We start from the raw sequence: 14736 nt of genomic DNA on the forward strand, positions 1-14736 counted from the left end.
CACAAATAAAAACATGTCATATGTCCATCTAATTTATTAAATTCTAAATTTATGCCTATTATTATTTCAATTATCTAAATATGACGGGTATTTATTTATTTATTTTAGGAAATTGAAATAATAAAAGACATGAATTTAACATTTAATAAATTAGATGAACATGTGGCATATTTTTATTTGTAGAGTATATAGTGGAGCAGGAAGAGTGGAATAAAAGATTTGAACTCTTTCACTGATCTATGTCCTTAAGACATGTATTAGTAAAAACTTTTTAAAAAACTTTTTATGATATAATTATAAGGTTACTGTTTTTTTTTTACAACTTTTTTAATTTTTTATAAATAATTTCTTAAAATAGATGATTGATATAAGTTTTATTTTTCAAATTTTGATTAGGTAGGGGAGGTTAAAGGTATTGGTCTTCCGCGGGGGAGGGTCCGAAGGGAGTAAAGGACCTCATATCTTTTGCCCGAAAGTTTCTACTTGGGTCCTTTCCCAAGCAAGCGTATTGCGTTTACTTTCCCACTCTCTCTACGCGATAAAAAAAAAAAACCCATTGATGTTCTTCCTAGAACTAGCTGAGTCTTCGCTCAGTCTTTGCATCTCCATGTCTCAAATCTATAATTTAATTTCCACTCTTCACACGCACACCCCTCTCTTTTTATTTCTCCAATTCTTGACACAACGTAGTTCCATTTCAAGAAAAAAAATCACTCCTTTGCTAACCTTGCTAGCATAAGCATACCCAATGGCTCTTATAAACGATGGAAGCACCTTTTCGTTGCGTACCGGTAACTGGGTTTTCGAGGTCTTCCTTAATTTCAGAGGCTAGGACACCCGCCACAGTTTTTTGCGTCTTCTATATGACGCTTTGGTTGAGAAAAAAATCTCCACGTTCAAGGATGATAAAGTACTCGAGAGAGGAAAACCCATTCCCTCAGAACTCTTGAAAGCAATTGAAGAGTCGAGGTTTTCAGTCGTCATCTTTTCAAAAAACTATGCAACCTCCAGTTGGTGCTTGGATGAACTTGCGAAGATTGTCGAATGCCGGCAGAAAATGAAGGGTCATACAATTTTTCCAGTTTTCTATGATGTTGAACCAACTGAGGTACGGAAGCAGAAAGGGAGTTTTGGTGAAGCATTCGCAAAGCATGATAAGGAGAATTTGGAGAAGGTGGAAAGATGGAGGGATGCTTTAGCTGAAGTTGCCAATATCAGTGGTTGGGTTGTACCCAAGGGGTAAGCCTTTTTCTTCTTATTCAATTCACAGCTTTTTTTCTTTTTACATACCATCATGTTGGCCAAATATGCTACATTCGATTTTGTCTTGAATACTTGTGATGGGTGGGGTCTTAAAACACCACACGCAATACTGTGTCAATTATTCTAACACTCATTGTTACCACAAGCACTGCTTTTGGATTGGTTTTGTAATTGTGCTAATTGGTTTGTTTATTTTTTGGGTTCAAGGGCACCAAGGATTTTGATTTAGGGGGAAGTTTATAGCGCATAGCTTCTAAAACTCGACCCACATATAGCAATGTACAGCTTTGTCCTATACATTATTGTTGAATTATCTAAATGCATCTCATCCATGAAATACGAAGCATAATTAAAATCAAGATCATGTGATGCATAGCATCATAGTTGCTAGAATTTGAAAATTCAATTAGAAAGAATTCAAATAAAATACCTTGATGCAAACAACAAACTTGATTTCGAATATTTTTTTTTTTGAAAATAATCTTCTTGAAATCTCCTTCATTTTCAACTTAATAGCTAATATCTTGACCAAGAATGTGAGTTTTTCTTGTTGAGACAAGTTCTACCCGTGTAACCCAAGAAGTAGTGAAGAGAATTTGATCTTCACCTTCTACCAAAGGGGAAATATGCACTTGCTCTGTTAATACACTTCCCCTGTTCTTATATAATGAAAACACAGTCTAACACATTCTAATTCTGCAATTGTCTAACTAACACCTGCTGACCAAAGCATAAATATTGCAAAACATGTAGTTTAATACAAACGGCACACATACTATTTCAACAGGAAGAACTACACATCAATTGTGAGTGAAAGCTGTGAAGAGGACTTGTCATTTGGATCATACATGTCGTTTTGATTAGTAATGTTAGCACTTAATATATTTAAAATGTATTGAAAGATTAGGAACTTTTAATCTTTTTTTTTTTTAGTTTATATTTTGTTAACACTAAATAAATGTTAGTTTTATTTCACTATTTGAGAATATTTTTCATCCTTGAATTCCAAAAAAATTTTGCTTTATACTTTGGGCCCAAAAATAAACTCTGGCTGTTCACTCTTTCTGCAGGCAGGAGTCAGAATATATTGAACCAATTGTCGAGAAGATATTCAAAACACTGAGTTCCATAAAACTAAATGAGGGCTTGGTTGGAATAGATTCTCGTGTATGGGAAGTATATTCATGCTTAAAAATAGGTTTGACTGATGTTCGCATGATTGGGATATATGGGACAGGTGGTATCGGTAAGACAGCCATTGCACAAGTGGTTTATGATAGCTTTTCTAATCAATTTGAAGCTAGTAGCTTTCTCCATAATGTTAGAGAAACAGCTGAAAGAGAGGGTTTAGCTTATTTGCAAGAACAACTGCTTTCTGACATCTTTGTGGAAAGAAATATAAGGATATCTGATGTTGACAATGGAGCTCGATTGATCAGGCATAGGCTATTTAACAAAAAGGTACTTCTCATTCTTGACGATGTAGATTGTTTGGACCAATTATATAAGTTGGCTTGCAAGCGTGATTGGTTTCGTCCAGGCAGTAGAATTGTCATTACAACAAGAGATGAACATTTGCTTAAGACGCTAGAAGTTGATGAAATACATAGGCCAAAGGAATTGAGTAGTGAAGAGGCTGTTCGTCTTTTGAGCTTGACATGTTTCGGCAGTGAACATCCTCCTGAAGGTTATGTGGAGATGTCCAATCATGTCGTCAATTATGCTCATGGCCTTCCTTTAGCAATTAAGTTTTTGGGTTCTTTTCTAGATGGCAGAAGCATCCCTGCATGGAAAAGCTGTTTAGACAGGCTGGAAAATAATTTTCCAACAGAAATTTTACAAGTATTTCAAATAAGTTTTGATAGTCTACAAGAAGTAGAAAAAGAAACATTTCTACATATTGCATGTTTCTTTAATGGGAAGGACCAAGATCGCGTAGTAGAAATACTAGATTATCTTGAACTTTACCCAAAAATTGCAATAAGTATTCTTATTGATAAATCTCTCTTAAGTGTTTCTTCAGACAATCACTTGTGGATGCATCCACTGGTACAACAAATGGGCCGGGAAATCATTTTAAGAGAGTCCCCTAAATTTCCTTGGAAACGAAGTAGATTATGGTTGCCGGAGGACATTGATCTTGTGCTTACAGACAATATGGTAAGAGGCTATGTAGATATCTTTGTCTTAAACATAGATCCCTTCTATTATTCATGAAAATAAACATTAAAGTATCTTGCACTCTTATTATGCAATTCACCAATCCCTCGTTTTTTATTATTAGGGAACAGAAGCTATTGAAAGCATAGTCCTCGACTTGCCTACACAAAAAGAGGTACATTGGCATCCAGAAGCCTTTTCAAAGATGCATTGTCTTGTATTGCTCAAAATTCACAATGTGCAACTTCAGCATGAACTCACTCATTTTCCTAATGGGTTAAGATTTGTTGAATGGAGTGGGTATTCTTTAAAATCTTTGCCACCAAATTTTGAACCTAAGATGCTTGTTGAACTTACAATGTGTCATAGCAACATTGAACTACTTTGGAAGGGAGTAAAGGTAACGTTGTTTCTCCTACTTCTCTATATTATTTATTTTACTAAAATAAATTCTAATGAGTAATCATTCCAAACCTTCTTCTTATTTTTGAACAGCAATTGGACAGTTTAAGATTCATCAAACTCAGTCACTCTCGAAATCTTGTTAGGACTCCAGACTTCTCGGAGGCACGAGCGCTTGAGAGAATAGATTTTGAAGGCTGTCCAAATTTAATTGAGGTTCACCCATCCGTTGGTGTACTTAAACACCTTATTTTTTTGAATTTGAAAGATTGCACAAGTCTTGTAAGTCTTCCCAATAAGCTTGAAATGGAAACTCTTGAAATTTTTAGTCTTTCTGGTTGCTCTAAAGTCAAGAAGATTCCAGAATTTACAAAAAACATGGAACGGTTACAGGAACTTCATGTAAATGGGACTGCAATTGTAGATTTGCCTTCATCAATTGAACATTTGACTGGTCTTTCCTTATTGAATATAAGTCATTGCAAAAATCTTGTGCATCTTCCATGTGCCATTCTTCGATTGGAGTTACTAAGAGACTTCATTGTATTGGGATGCTCAAGATTAGCTACATTTGATGATCATGAGATTTTACCCTCTCGAAAAAGATCAATATGGTTATGGGTAGAAGAATTTTTTAGAGGTTCAGGTCGACGGGTCAAATCAAAGTTGTCCTGACCATCAAACGGATCTTGCAAGAGAAATACTTTAGAATTCTTTCACTTTTCATTAAAAAACAAAATGTAAATTTGAACTCTATCTTAGTTTTCACTTTTATTCCTCTAAATTTACTTATTTTATATTCCTTCACAAGCTGCTTTCTCTTACCTCGCACTACATCCTAAGTTTTCACGTTTATTGCATTCTTACATTGTAATAATGTTGGAATTCATATAAATGGGATTCTGGAATTAATAAATGAGTAATGTTGCAGGCTTACAGCTTAAAGGATTTGCGTTTGTTGAAGTGGCGAAGTTGGCAAACCAGTGTAATCAGAATCTTGATTATTTACATTAATTACACCATTGTCAATTTCTTTAAGACATTTTCCTCTCTCTCAGTATGTGTGTTAGAATACTTAGAGCCAGTTTGTTACTGTTGTTTAAACAACAGTTTTTAGTGTTTAAATAATATTACACTTATTTTCACACACTTTTTCACCTACACGTGTTTCCAAAAAATACAAACAACGTTATTAGAAATCTCTTACCAAACGGGCCCTTAGTATTCTAAAAAAAATTCTTGATTATTTACATTAATTGCCCCCTAACAAAAACATTGTCAAATGGAAAATATATATATATAAATATCTTAATGTTAAGGTTAATTATTATTACGCACTCTTTATTGCACGCACTTTGTACACTCTTCTTTGAAATCATGTTTTGAAAATAGAATTTCAGTTATAACAAGATTTCAGTTATAACACATCATAATTGTGAAATCAAATTGTCAAAACAAGATTTCACAATTTTAACTGAAATTGTGTTTTCAAAACATGATTTCAGCTTACATGGTATTGTGTGTCTCATACTCACAGTGTGTAATTATCACCGCTCCATTAAGAAATCTTTTGGTTGTATAACCCAAATGTTTTGGACTGTTTCAAATTGGCTTATCCAAATATGAAGTCTTCGGCTAATCCTCAAAGAGTGACTCCTGGTTACAGGCCCCCTCAAGCTAAGAGTTACTCAAAGGCTTTGGCTAATTCCATTTAGACTAGAGGCATGATTTTTGAGTTTGGTAGCTGGCTAATTTGATTCTTCCTATTGGAAATTTTCTAGTTGAACAGTTGAATAGAATTCATATTCCACTTATCAAAAAAGATAGAAAGGAAAGAGTTCACAGTTCACTTGGACGCTGAATCAGATATTGTGGAAGGCATTTATCTGTCCCGCCATTTTTGTTGTAGTACTGACTTGTTATTTGTGCCTGTTACCTTACATGATTACTTGAATAATACAAGAGGTCACACAGCCTCAATTTAATAATTTAATCACATGATTTTGCCAGAGTGGAATATTTATATGTGATTTGAGCATCTGTTGGGGAAGACAATTGACATGAAGGAACAGTCAGTTGGGAATTAGGCACTGCAAGTAGCACAAAACCTCAGTTAATGACAGGGTTGGTATTGCATAACTGTATCTACTTAACCATCTCCTAATTCCCTGTCATTCTTTTGTATTGGTAGGATAAAATTATTGGCAAAATGAACTACTTAAACTCACATCTTGATCACAGTTTTGGTGAATTTCCACTCATTTGTCAGCAATTGGAGTGTGCTTTAAGCAGTGTGTGAAGAATGGCTGGAGGTGCAGATCTAACAGTCCCTTCTGTTGGATCAAAAAATGCCATGGATAGAAGCCAAGAACCTGAAAAGGGGAATAATAACAACAGGCCTGCCATTGATGTGCTCATGTCTCCCAAAGTGCCAAAGGCAGTATCACCAGTTTCTTCGATAGCTGATGGGGAGACCATTAGGCGGCCTCGTGGAAGGCCAGCTGGTTCCAAGAACAAGCCAAAGCCACCAATTATTGTTACCCGAGACAGTGCAAATGCACTTCGTGCACATGCTATGGAAGTGAGCTCTGGCTGTGATGTGAGTGAAAGTTTAGCTAATTTTGCAAGGAGGAAGCAGCGCGGCATTTGCATACTTAGCGGGAGTGGATGTGTAACAAATGTCACGCTGAGACAACCAGCCTCCTCTGGGGCAATTGTGACCCTTCACGGGCGGTTTGAGATTCTTTCATTGCTTGGATCAATCTTGCCTCCACCTGCTCCACCAGGCATCACTGGCCTGACTATCTACTTGGCTGGGGCTCAAGGGCAGGTAGTGGGTGGGGGTGTGGCTGGTGCTCTTATTGCATCTGGTCCTGTTGTGATCATGGCTGCATCATTCATGAATGCAACTTTTGATCGCCTGCCATTAGATGACGATGAAATTGCTGCTGCCATGCAGAATCAACAGTTCCAAAATGGTCGGAATCATCACCTTGATATTTCAGATTTATATGGGATGCCACAGAACTTGCTCACCAATGGTACTATGTCTATGCCCCCTGAGATATACTCTTGGGTTCCAGGACGAAACATGTCAAAAACCTAGCCTTTTTCGCAGCAACTGCAGCAATTCATTAGTTTGTCGTAGCCATATACAAAAGTACTCTTAAACCGTTGTGTCCGTTCTATGTTATTGTTGAAGTTCAATGTAACTTTGTAGCATCACTAATAGATATTCTATTTGGCTTTGCCTGTTTTTCCATATCAATATAGCGCTAATTATTTAGAAAAATCATGTAGTTACTACTAGAGTAATGATTTCAAATCAGGGTATGGTATAAACATATACTAATCCCCATTCATAAATCCATAAATGACCACCTATTTTTTTCTGACTTATAAATTATATAAATTTCCAACTTTCACAAAAATAAAATGGAATGTTGAAGTTCAAATTGGTAACTCAGATATTGGGAATTGAATCATGATGACAAAAAAAAAAAAATTGTTAATAGGACTTCTCATTATGATTATGCACCAAAAGGAGTCCAATTTAAATGTGGTTTTTCTTCTGTCACAAAATTGCTTGAAAAACTGGATTGGACATGTTATTTGTTTCAGACATATTCCATCTCATTTAACGCCAGTCCAAGCTCATTCAACAAAGAGTAGATCTCTGGTGCTCTATAGTGCAGCTTGCCACCAGCAACAAACTCATGCACTTCTCCATCCACTTCAATCAAACTACATCCTGGTTCTTTCTCTATATGCTTCTCCTTCATGGAAAGCCTTTCCTCTATTGCTTCTTCAAAATGACTGGAGGCAGCATAAACATTAGACATAAGCACATAACCACAGCTATCACCTGGATCCAACTTGATCACACGCTTTGCTGCCTCCTTGGCCATCTCAATGTTTCCATGCTTTCTACAAGCTGAGAGCAAAGATCCCCATATAATAGCATCTGGGTTTACTGGCATACTTCTTATCAGCTCCTCTGCCTCTTCAAGGAGCCCAGCTCGTCCTAGTACATCAACCATGCAACTATAGTGCTTTATTGATGGCTCAATCTTGTATGTGTTTGTCATTAATGAGAAATAATACCTTGCTTCATCCACCATGCCCGAGTGATTACAAGCCGTGAGAACACCAATAAAACTAACAGAATCTGGTTTCAATTTCATAGACTGAAGCTTAGAGAATAAATGAATTGCTTCTTCCTCACAACCATTCATGGCTAGGCCAAAGATCATGGAGTTCCAGCATGATAATCCTTTCTTTGGGGCAGCCTCAAACGTTTGAAGAGCCTTGTCAATGGTGCCACACTTGCAATACATGTCAATTATTGCTGTGCTAACAATGACATTCAACTCAAAATCATTCTTCCTAATAAAGTCATGAATCCACACCCCTTGTCTAAGTGCTCCTAGGCGAGCACATGCATTTAACAAACTGACCATTGTAAACTCGCTTGGCTCAATTCTCTTCTCTTGCATCTTGCCAAAAAGCTCCAATGCCTCCATCAATTTCCCATTCCTAACATATCCACTAATCATTGAATTCCATGAAACCGCATTTCTGAATTGCATTCTTTCAAATAATCTCCTAGACTCATCAATTTCTCCATATTTAGCAAGACCAATAATCATTGAATTCCATGCAACAACATCAAATTCCTTATCTTTATCAAACATTTGAAGTGCCTCACTCAAAAAACCGCAATTCATGTACATATATAAGATAGTGTTTCGTATAAATGGATCACTCTCAAGACCCTCTTTTATAATCCTCCCATGAAGCTGAGCTCCATCATGAGCTAGTCCAAGTTGAGTATAAGCTTTGAAAACTGAAGGATAAGTCAATCTTTGAGGTTCAATAGGTGAAGATATTAACATGTCAATGAAAAGAGATATTGCATTATGTGGAGTTGAGCTTTGAGAGAAGCCTCTAATGATGGTGTTCCATGCAAAAAGGTTTGGGTTTTGGATATGAGTAAAGAGCAAGTAAGCATAGTTCATGTCCCCATCTGGGGAGGCACAAAAGGCCAAGATGCGGCTACCAGCAATAGGGTCATTGGCTAAGCCAGTTTTGATGAGGTTGGCATGAATCTTCTGAAGGTCTTTCATGTTGGTGCATTGTTTTTCTAGCATGGTGAGGTAAGGTTGGTCTGAGATGAATTTGGATATGGAGGTTGATGATGAGAATGGGGTGAGTGAGCAGCAACAAGATGGTATCATTTGTTGTGGTTCTTGTTTTCAGTTGCTGAAGATATTATCCAATCCTCCTAGCTATCACTTGTGGCTGTGAGCAATGGATGAGAGTTGAAATACTAAACAGGGAACATGGGGTTTCACCCAGATTCTAATGGACTACAATTACCATGTTAGGCTTGGGCAGGGAATTTTGATGTGATAATGTTTGGGCTGGGAGTGCTTGTGGTCACAGCTCAATTATTATCATGAACTAGAAATGTACTACACAACAAGATTGGTCAATTGCAATGTCTGGAGTTCATAAACCCCACTGGGCTTCCTTTTGTTCAGTATCTATGCTCTACAATTATTCATGGACCCTTTAATATTGACTGTTGTGTCACAAATATTTCGTAAGAGTAACTCTACTAGAGAGTTCATAAAATTCTACCTATTCAATTTGAAATAAGTTGTTTGGATTTTTCCATGTTATCAGTAATTTAAATAAATATTAAAATAGTAATAACCACTATTTATTTAAATATTAATGACGTGGTAAAATTCAAAGTCACAAATAAATATGGTTTTCAAAACTTTGTAGTGGAGAGTTATTGTTAAAACTATAAAGAATCTCAAATCTTTTGGTCATGTTCCATTGGAGTTTGATATTTCAAAGAGAGTATGAACCGGAAAAGATGTTTTTTATTTTCACTCTAAGGTATTTGAGTGCAAAGCATTTGCACAGATGCCTAAGGAGGCAAATGAATAATCCAATCAAGTACCAACAGCAAACCATCATAAATTAATAGCATAAAATCCAACCTCTCTCATGCAATGCAGGTGATCAATGTAGTGTCAAGTAGAGATCAAGTTAGTTCATTTTAAGACCGAAAATTTAGGAAGGGACATGCTCATGAGGAGCTTTTTGACCCAAACTTAGGAATTGACTCTCTAATTCCTAAGAATAGACATCTTTGCCTTTGGACCAATGTTGGTAGCCAGCTTTACGCTCTTCATCATCTCGATTTTCTCTATTTGATGCCGTCAAGCTTGAGAGTTGAGACACAGGTTACCTAATAATTAACACGTGAATTGTGCGATTTCTATATTTCTTTTGGGAATATGTTAAACGTAATACAAGTTTTATGATTTTATCACGTGAACCTTCTAAACTATGTAGCAATAAATGTAACTGGTGGGTTTAATCACCTTATAACTAAATTTTAAATTGTTTTTTTTTTTAATTAATAACACATGAGTTTATAATCACACTGTAACAAGATATGGATCTTTTCAACTAAGGAAGATTTAGTTAATACTGGTGAGATTTGAGTTCAGTGTTCAGTTGCACTAGACCCATAAAGATTATAACACACGTTTACTTTTGAATATATGTCACCATCTTAATGGGTCTAGTACACTACATGCACTGGACCTAAAGCCTCACTCATTAATACTTAACCGCGTAGATAATTCACTAAAATTCAACTAAAAAGAATTTACATCAATGAATATGGGGTTTTGTTGGAGCATTAAAAAAGTGATGCGTATGTTTCAACATAATTCCCCCCGCCCCCCCCCCCCCCCAAAAGGCTTTTTTCATCTCCAAACATTTGGAGCAAGTAAAAAACTTTTACCTGACCAGAAAATCGCTCTTATTAAGACTAAAAACATGTTTTCAGTAAAAACATTTTCAGGAAAAACTTTTTGTGTTCTTATGTTTGAGTACACTCTTTATGGTGCCTTGAAATATATTTTCCGATGTTTGACTTGGACCCAAAAAAAAAAAAAAAAGTATAAACTCAAAACTTGTACGAGTAAAGGTCATAGGAATAGCAGACCGTTTTAGTCCAATAAATCTCTGCCCCAAACCTGTACTTTATCAACCCAACTTGTTTGCTAAGTCTAGCTACAATGGCTTGCTAGTGGTTTTTTTTTAAGTAATAACTACGGAAAAATAAAATGAGATATTTATTTTTAATCTTTTTGTTGTAGTAAAGACAAAGAAGAAAGAAGGAAGCTAATAAGTGAACTCTTAAACTCATTCAAAAAGAGACAACTTCAATAACATATTCACTTCTTTTATAATTTAATAGTTACAATAACGAAAAAATGAATATTGAAATCTCGATACCTCTTAAAAAAGAATAAATAATGTTACTAAATTATAAGGTTTTTGGCCGTATTCACTTGTTTTGTAGCATGCTAAAGACAACAATTATGCAAGTCCCCATGTTCCTACCCACAAGGCAATCCTAGCATCAGCCGAAGGTATTGAAAAGTAATAAACTATTTTGCCTAGATTAAAAACAATATCAATTGCCTCACTCTAACATGTATTAGGCAATTGATATTGATTGGTAACTTTCAATTTTTTACCCAAAAAGTAAAAAACTTTATATTATTTTTTTTTCTTAAAGAGTTAAAAGAGGTAACTGGGCCTATTTCAATGGGTGGAGACGTGTCTCACATGATGGTGGGGGCCATAATCATGTGAGGGGGCGGCGGGCTCACTCAGGCCTTCTCCAGTGCCAGTCCCATTTTGTGTGGTTGAAGACTTCAAGTACTCCAACATGTTCATTATAAAATTACAAAAACATTAAAAACAAAAGTACTCGTACTCCAAGCTCTCACTCTCATCTCTCATCTGATTAATTGACTCTTTGACTTTCAAAATGTTTCTAAGAAAATGTAAATGTAAAATGAAAAATATACAGATTCAAGTATAATCTCTTTTTTAAAAGCATATATATATATATATATATATATATATATATATGATATATAGTTCTTCTTTGTAAAAAACTAATACACATACAATGTGCAATAAACACTACTCTTGCAAAAAAAATAAATATGAAATTTTTTCTATGTTTTGTAAGACAGTTGTATTTGAGAAAAGAAAAAAAAAATCATGTGCTAGCTATTATCATAAGGATGAATACAACAAAAATTCATAACAATTTCACAACATTTTCAAATTAGTCATTAAAAAAATAATTAGTTGGAGTTGGCATACTAGTTTAAGATTGTTGTGAAATTATTGTGACATTTTGTTGTATTCATAACATTATTCTTATCAAAATCATAAACAAGCTTCTTGATTTCAACGAAGTTTAACTAATTAAATTCATCTGCAGGAAAAGTTTCCCTAGTTAGGCCTGTACTGAATGTCATGTGTGCAAAGAATTAGGAGGTTTCAAAAGGTTAGGAACGCAAATTCAAGATTTGTAAATATGAAAAGAAAATGTTTGTAGTTGGTATGGTCTATGGGGTAAATTAATTTAACAGGTTGATCATCCAACCTCTAATAATTTTATTATTGATAGTCTCTATCAAAGGCCTTCAAATTAAATAATCTAATGGGAGCAACGATCAAGAAGGGCCTTTATGCCAATAAAGGTTATAGGAGGCTAAAAAAAATACTATAATATAGGTTTTTTATTTTATTTTAATAGATGCTATAAACATAGGTTTATTTTCGAATCCAATTGGTCAAAAGTGCAAGGCTCAGGATAGAGTTTTGAAGGGTCCACTTTGAGGCCAATTTCTCCAATTTATTTTGCTTTTTTTAAACTATGGTCCCCAAATTAAAGTAAGCATCTAGTCATCTACTGCATATTTTTCGTGATCATAACGGCAACCAAGACTTATTAATCACTCATAGTATTTATTAATGTTTTGGGATAATTACATAAATATCTGGTTTCAAATTAATTCCTATGCCTATAGTTTTAAAATTGTACTAATCAAATCATCGAGATTTAGATTTCTTGTAGCTGTCAAGAGCTTTATAACTTAACTAACATCTCTTGGTGTTTTCAATGAACACATTTAGAGTTCAAATATACCACCCCAACTATCAAATTATCAAAAAATAATATAAGATTTTTTGTAGTTATTTATAAAGCTCAAATCAATCCAATATATGTCGAATGTGAGACTCAGCACACACCCCTACTCATCTAATTCAATTTTAATACGAGGAAACATAGATATTCTTATAAAATGCTTTTTAGTATTATTGCAACATTACAACTTACATGGTGTCCATTATCTTTTGTTAAAATAAATTCATTTGGGGTATACAAGGTAACAATTTTAAATTTATAGGGTCAAAATTGATACCCAAAAAAAAACATTTAAAGTTTAATTTAAAATTTAAGTTAAACTCCGTGACTTAAATGTAATTTAATACCCTTAATTTTTTTTCATTAGTACAAAAAATTAAGAGGCTTATGAACAAAGTAGCTACACCAATGAAACTAAACTATTGAGTGCAAGTTTTTTGAACTTCATGTGGTGTTGGCATACTGTACTCCAAAGAAGTCTATCTAAAAAAAAGTTGTCATACTTCAATAGTTCAAGTGGATAATAATGGTTCAGAGTGACATGCTTAAACAAATATTTTTTAGCAATTGGGGTGGGAGCCCCAATTTTCTAGTGTAGTCAAGAACCCAACCATAGTACTAAAGCTACTGATCACTGATCAGACTACCACATCCACAACTTCAATGGAAGCCCACCATGTGTCACCCAAATCCAAAGCAAATATACTAAAAGGAAGGTTAAAGAATGTTTACTACTTTGTGTTAGACAAGTTGTGGAACATTATCAGATTGAACTTGAAACTTAAGGGTCACCGTTAATCTTTGCAAACAAGGAATCAGTTAAAGTGTAAAAAAAAATGACAAGATGGATCTCCAAAAGGAATAAAGATGAAAAATCACAGACTGTGCTTGTGCAGTTGGAGTAGTCATGGTCATGTAACAACCGAACAACAAAGTCTTGCTCTAAAATCAACTCAACCACAATGAAAAGCACATAAAGCCCAGGGGGGGAGAGAGAGAGAGAGTGAAAAAGAAAGGAAACTTGACTGTCACCTTTAGTATCCTGGGCACACTCCAGTCAGATAATCTCTGCAACCAACTACCCTCCTTTTTTTATTTTAATTGATATGGTTTGTAATGAATGTGGTATATTAGTTAATTAGTTTTTACTTTAGTAATAAATTTCTTAAAAACAATAATGTTAGAAATATGGTAAACTCCTTATTTGATCTTATCATTTATATTATATTTTAATTTAGTTTTTAATATTTTAATTGTGTTAATTTGGTCACTAACATTTTCAGTGCTGTATTAATTTAGTCTCTACCATTATCTTTTTGATGAAAATTTCTGGTATGGCAAATAGACAAAATAAAAAATTAATTTATTGTCATATCCACGGAAACTAATTATTTAGTTTGGCCATTTATAACGTTAGTAATTTCTATACAAAAGATAACAGCAGAGACTAAACTGATACGGTACTGAAAATTTAGAGACTAAAATTGACACAATTGAAATGTTATGGACTTAATTAAAATATGATATAAAGAATAAGAACTAAATACGCAGTTTACCTTAGACATATTAATGATTTTCTACCTAAGTTTTACAAGCTCATGTGTGTAATATATAAGGTAATTCACATATTTATTTATTTATTGTCAAATTAATTTGCAATGACCTTCTATAATAAAATTGCTGATAACTTTAGCAATTTTCTTTCTCAAAACCATTATTTTTCTTAGAAAATAACCGGCAAACCTACTAAGACTTGACTTCAGGACCTCACTAATCACCACCCTTAACTATGAGTGGGAAGATAAGCATGCCAAGTTTTTAAAAATTAGAGCACTTCTCCAAACAGTAAAGACTAATAGTTCAAGATC

At 34.5% G+C, this 14736-nt stretch overlaps 3 protein-coding genes across 7 annotated transcripts; 2 read left to right on the forward strand and 1 right to left on the reverse strand.

The window, feature by feature from the left end:
• Positions 1-514: 514 nt before the first annotated feature.
• Positions 515-4956, forward strand: LOC142637885 (disease resistance protein Roq1-like). 3 transcript variants are annotated; one of them, XR_012844927.1, is made up of 5 exons: positions 515-1239; positions 2334-3423; positions 3548-3823; positions 3919-4565; positions 4757-4956. XR_012844927.1 is itself a non-coding variant. In XM_075811847.1 (5 exons), exons 1-5 carry the CDS (start codon positions 1058-1060, stop codon positions 4498-4500), a joined length of 1794 nt encoding a protein of 597 aa, XP_075667962.1. In that variant the 5' UTR covers positions 515-1057; the 3' UTR covers positions 4501-4579. The 3 variants fall into 3 exon arrangements, 2 of the variants coding, with proteins under 2 accessions (XP_075667962.1, XP_075667961.1); XM_075811847.1 differs by lacking the exon at positions 4757-4956 and having other exon boundaries at positions 2334-2950; positions 3287-3423; positions 3919-4579; XM_075811846.1 differs by lacking the exon at positions 4757-4956 and having other exon boundaries at positions 3919-4579.
• On the forward strand, positions 4722-7092 carry LOC142637886 (AT-hook motif nuclear-localized protein 16). 3 transcript variants are annotated; one of them, XM_075811848.1, is made up of 3 exons: positions 4722-4810; positions 5836-5949; positions 6067-7092. In XM_075811848.1, the coding sequence occupies exon 3, from the start codon at positions 6128-6130 to the stop codon at positions 6929-6931; it is 804 nt and encodes a 267-aa protein (XP_075667963.1). In that variant the 5' UTR covers positions 4722-4810; positions 5836-5949; positions 6067-6127; the 3' UTR covers positions 6932-7092. The 3 variants fall into 3 exon arrangements, with proteins under 3 accessions (XP_075667963.1, XP_075667965.1, XP_075667964.1); XM_075811850.1 differs by having other exon boundaries at positions 6095-7092; XM_075811849.1 differs by lacking the exon at positions 4722-4810 and having other exon boundaries at positions 5473-5949.
• Positions 7093-7323: 231 nt separating this feature from the next.
• Positions 7324-9161, reverse strand: LOC142641270 (pentatricopeptide repeat-containing protein At2g42920, chloroplastic). Its single transcript, XM_075815674.1, has one exon. It carries the CDS (start codon positions 9060-9062, stop codon positions 7443-7445), a length of 1620 nt encoding a protein of 539 aa, XP_075671789.1. The 5' UTR covers positions 9063-9161; the 3' UTR covers positions 7324-7442.
• Positions 9162-14736: the final 5575 nt, after the last annotated feature.

This window comes from Castanea sativa, chromosome 6 (genome assembly GCF_040712315.1).
Source record: "Castanea sativa cultivar Marrone di Chiusa Pesio chromosome 6, ASM4071231v1".
NCBI classification, from domain to species: Eukaryota; Viridiplantae; Streptophyta; class Magnoliopsida; order Fagales; family Fagaceae; genus Castanea; species Castanea sativa.

What these genes read in the sequence shown, in the direction of transcription:
- LOC142637885 (XM_075811846.1), top strand. Translation starts at nt 1,058, where the DNA reads ATGAAGGGTCATACAATTTTTCCAGTTTTCTATGATGTTGAACCAACT. An exon ending in GGTTGGGTTGTACCCAAGGG is followed by an intron (nt 1,240 to 2,333) that starts GTAAGCCTTTTT and finishes CTCTTTCTGCAG; the next exon opens with GCAGGAGTCAGAATATATTG. An exon ending in TACTTTGGAAGGGAGTAAAG is followed by an intron (nt 3,824 to 3,918) that starts GTAACGTTGTTT and finishes ATTTTTGAACAG; the next exon opens with CAATTGGACAGTTTAAGATT.
- LOC142641270 (XM_075815674.1), bottom strand. Translation starts at nt 9,062, where the DNA reads ATGATACCATCTTGTTGCTGCTCACTCACCCCATTCTCATCATCAACC.
- LOC142637886 (XM_075811848.1), top strand. Translation starts at nt 6,128, where the DNA reads ATGGCTGGAGGTGCAGATCTAACAGTCCCTTCTGTTGGATCAAAAAAT.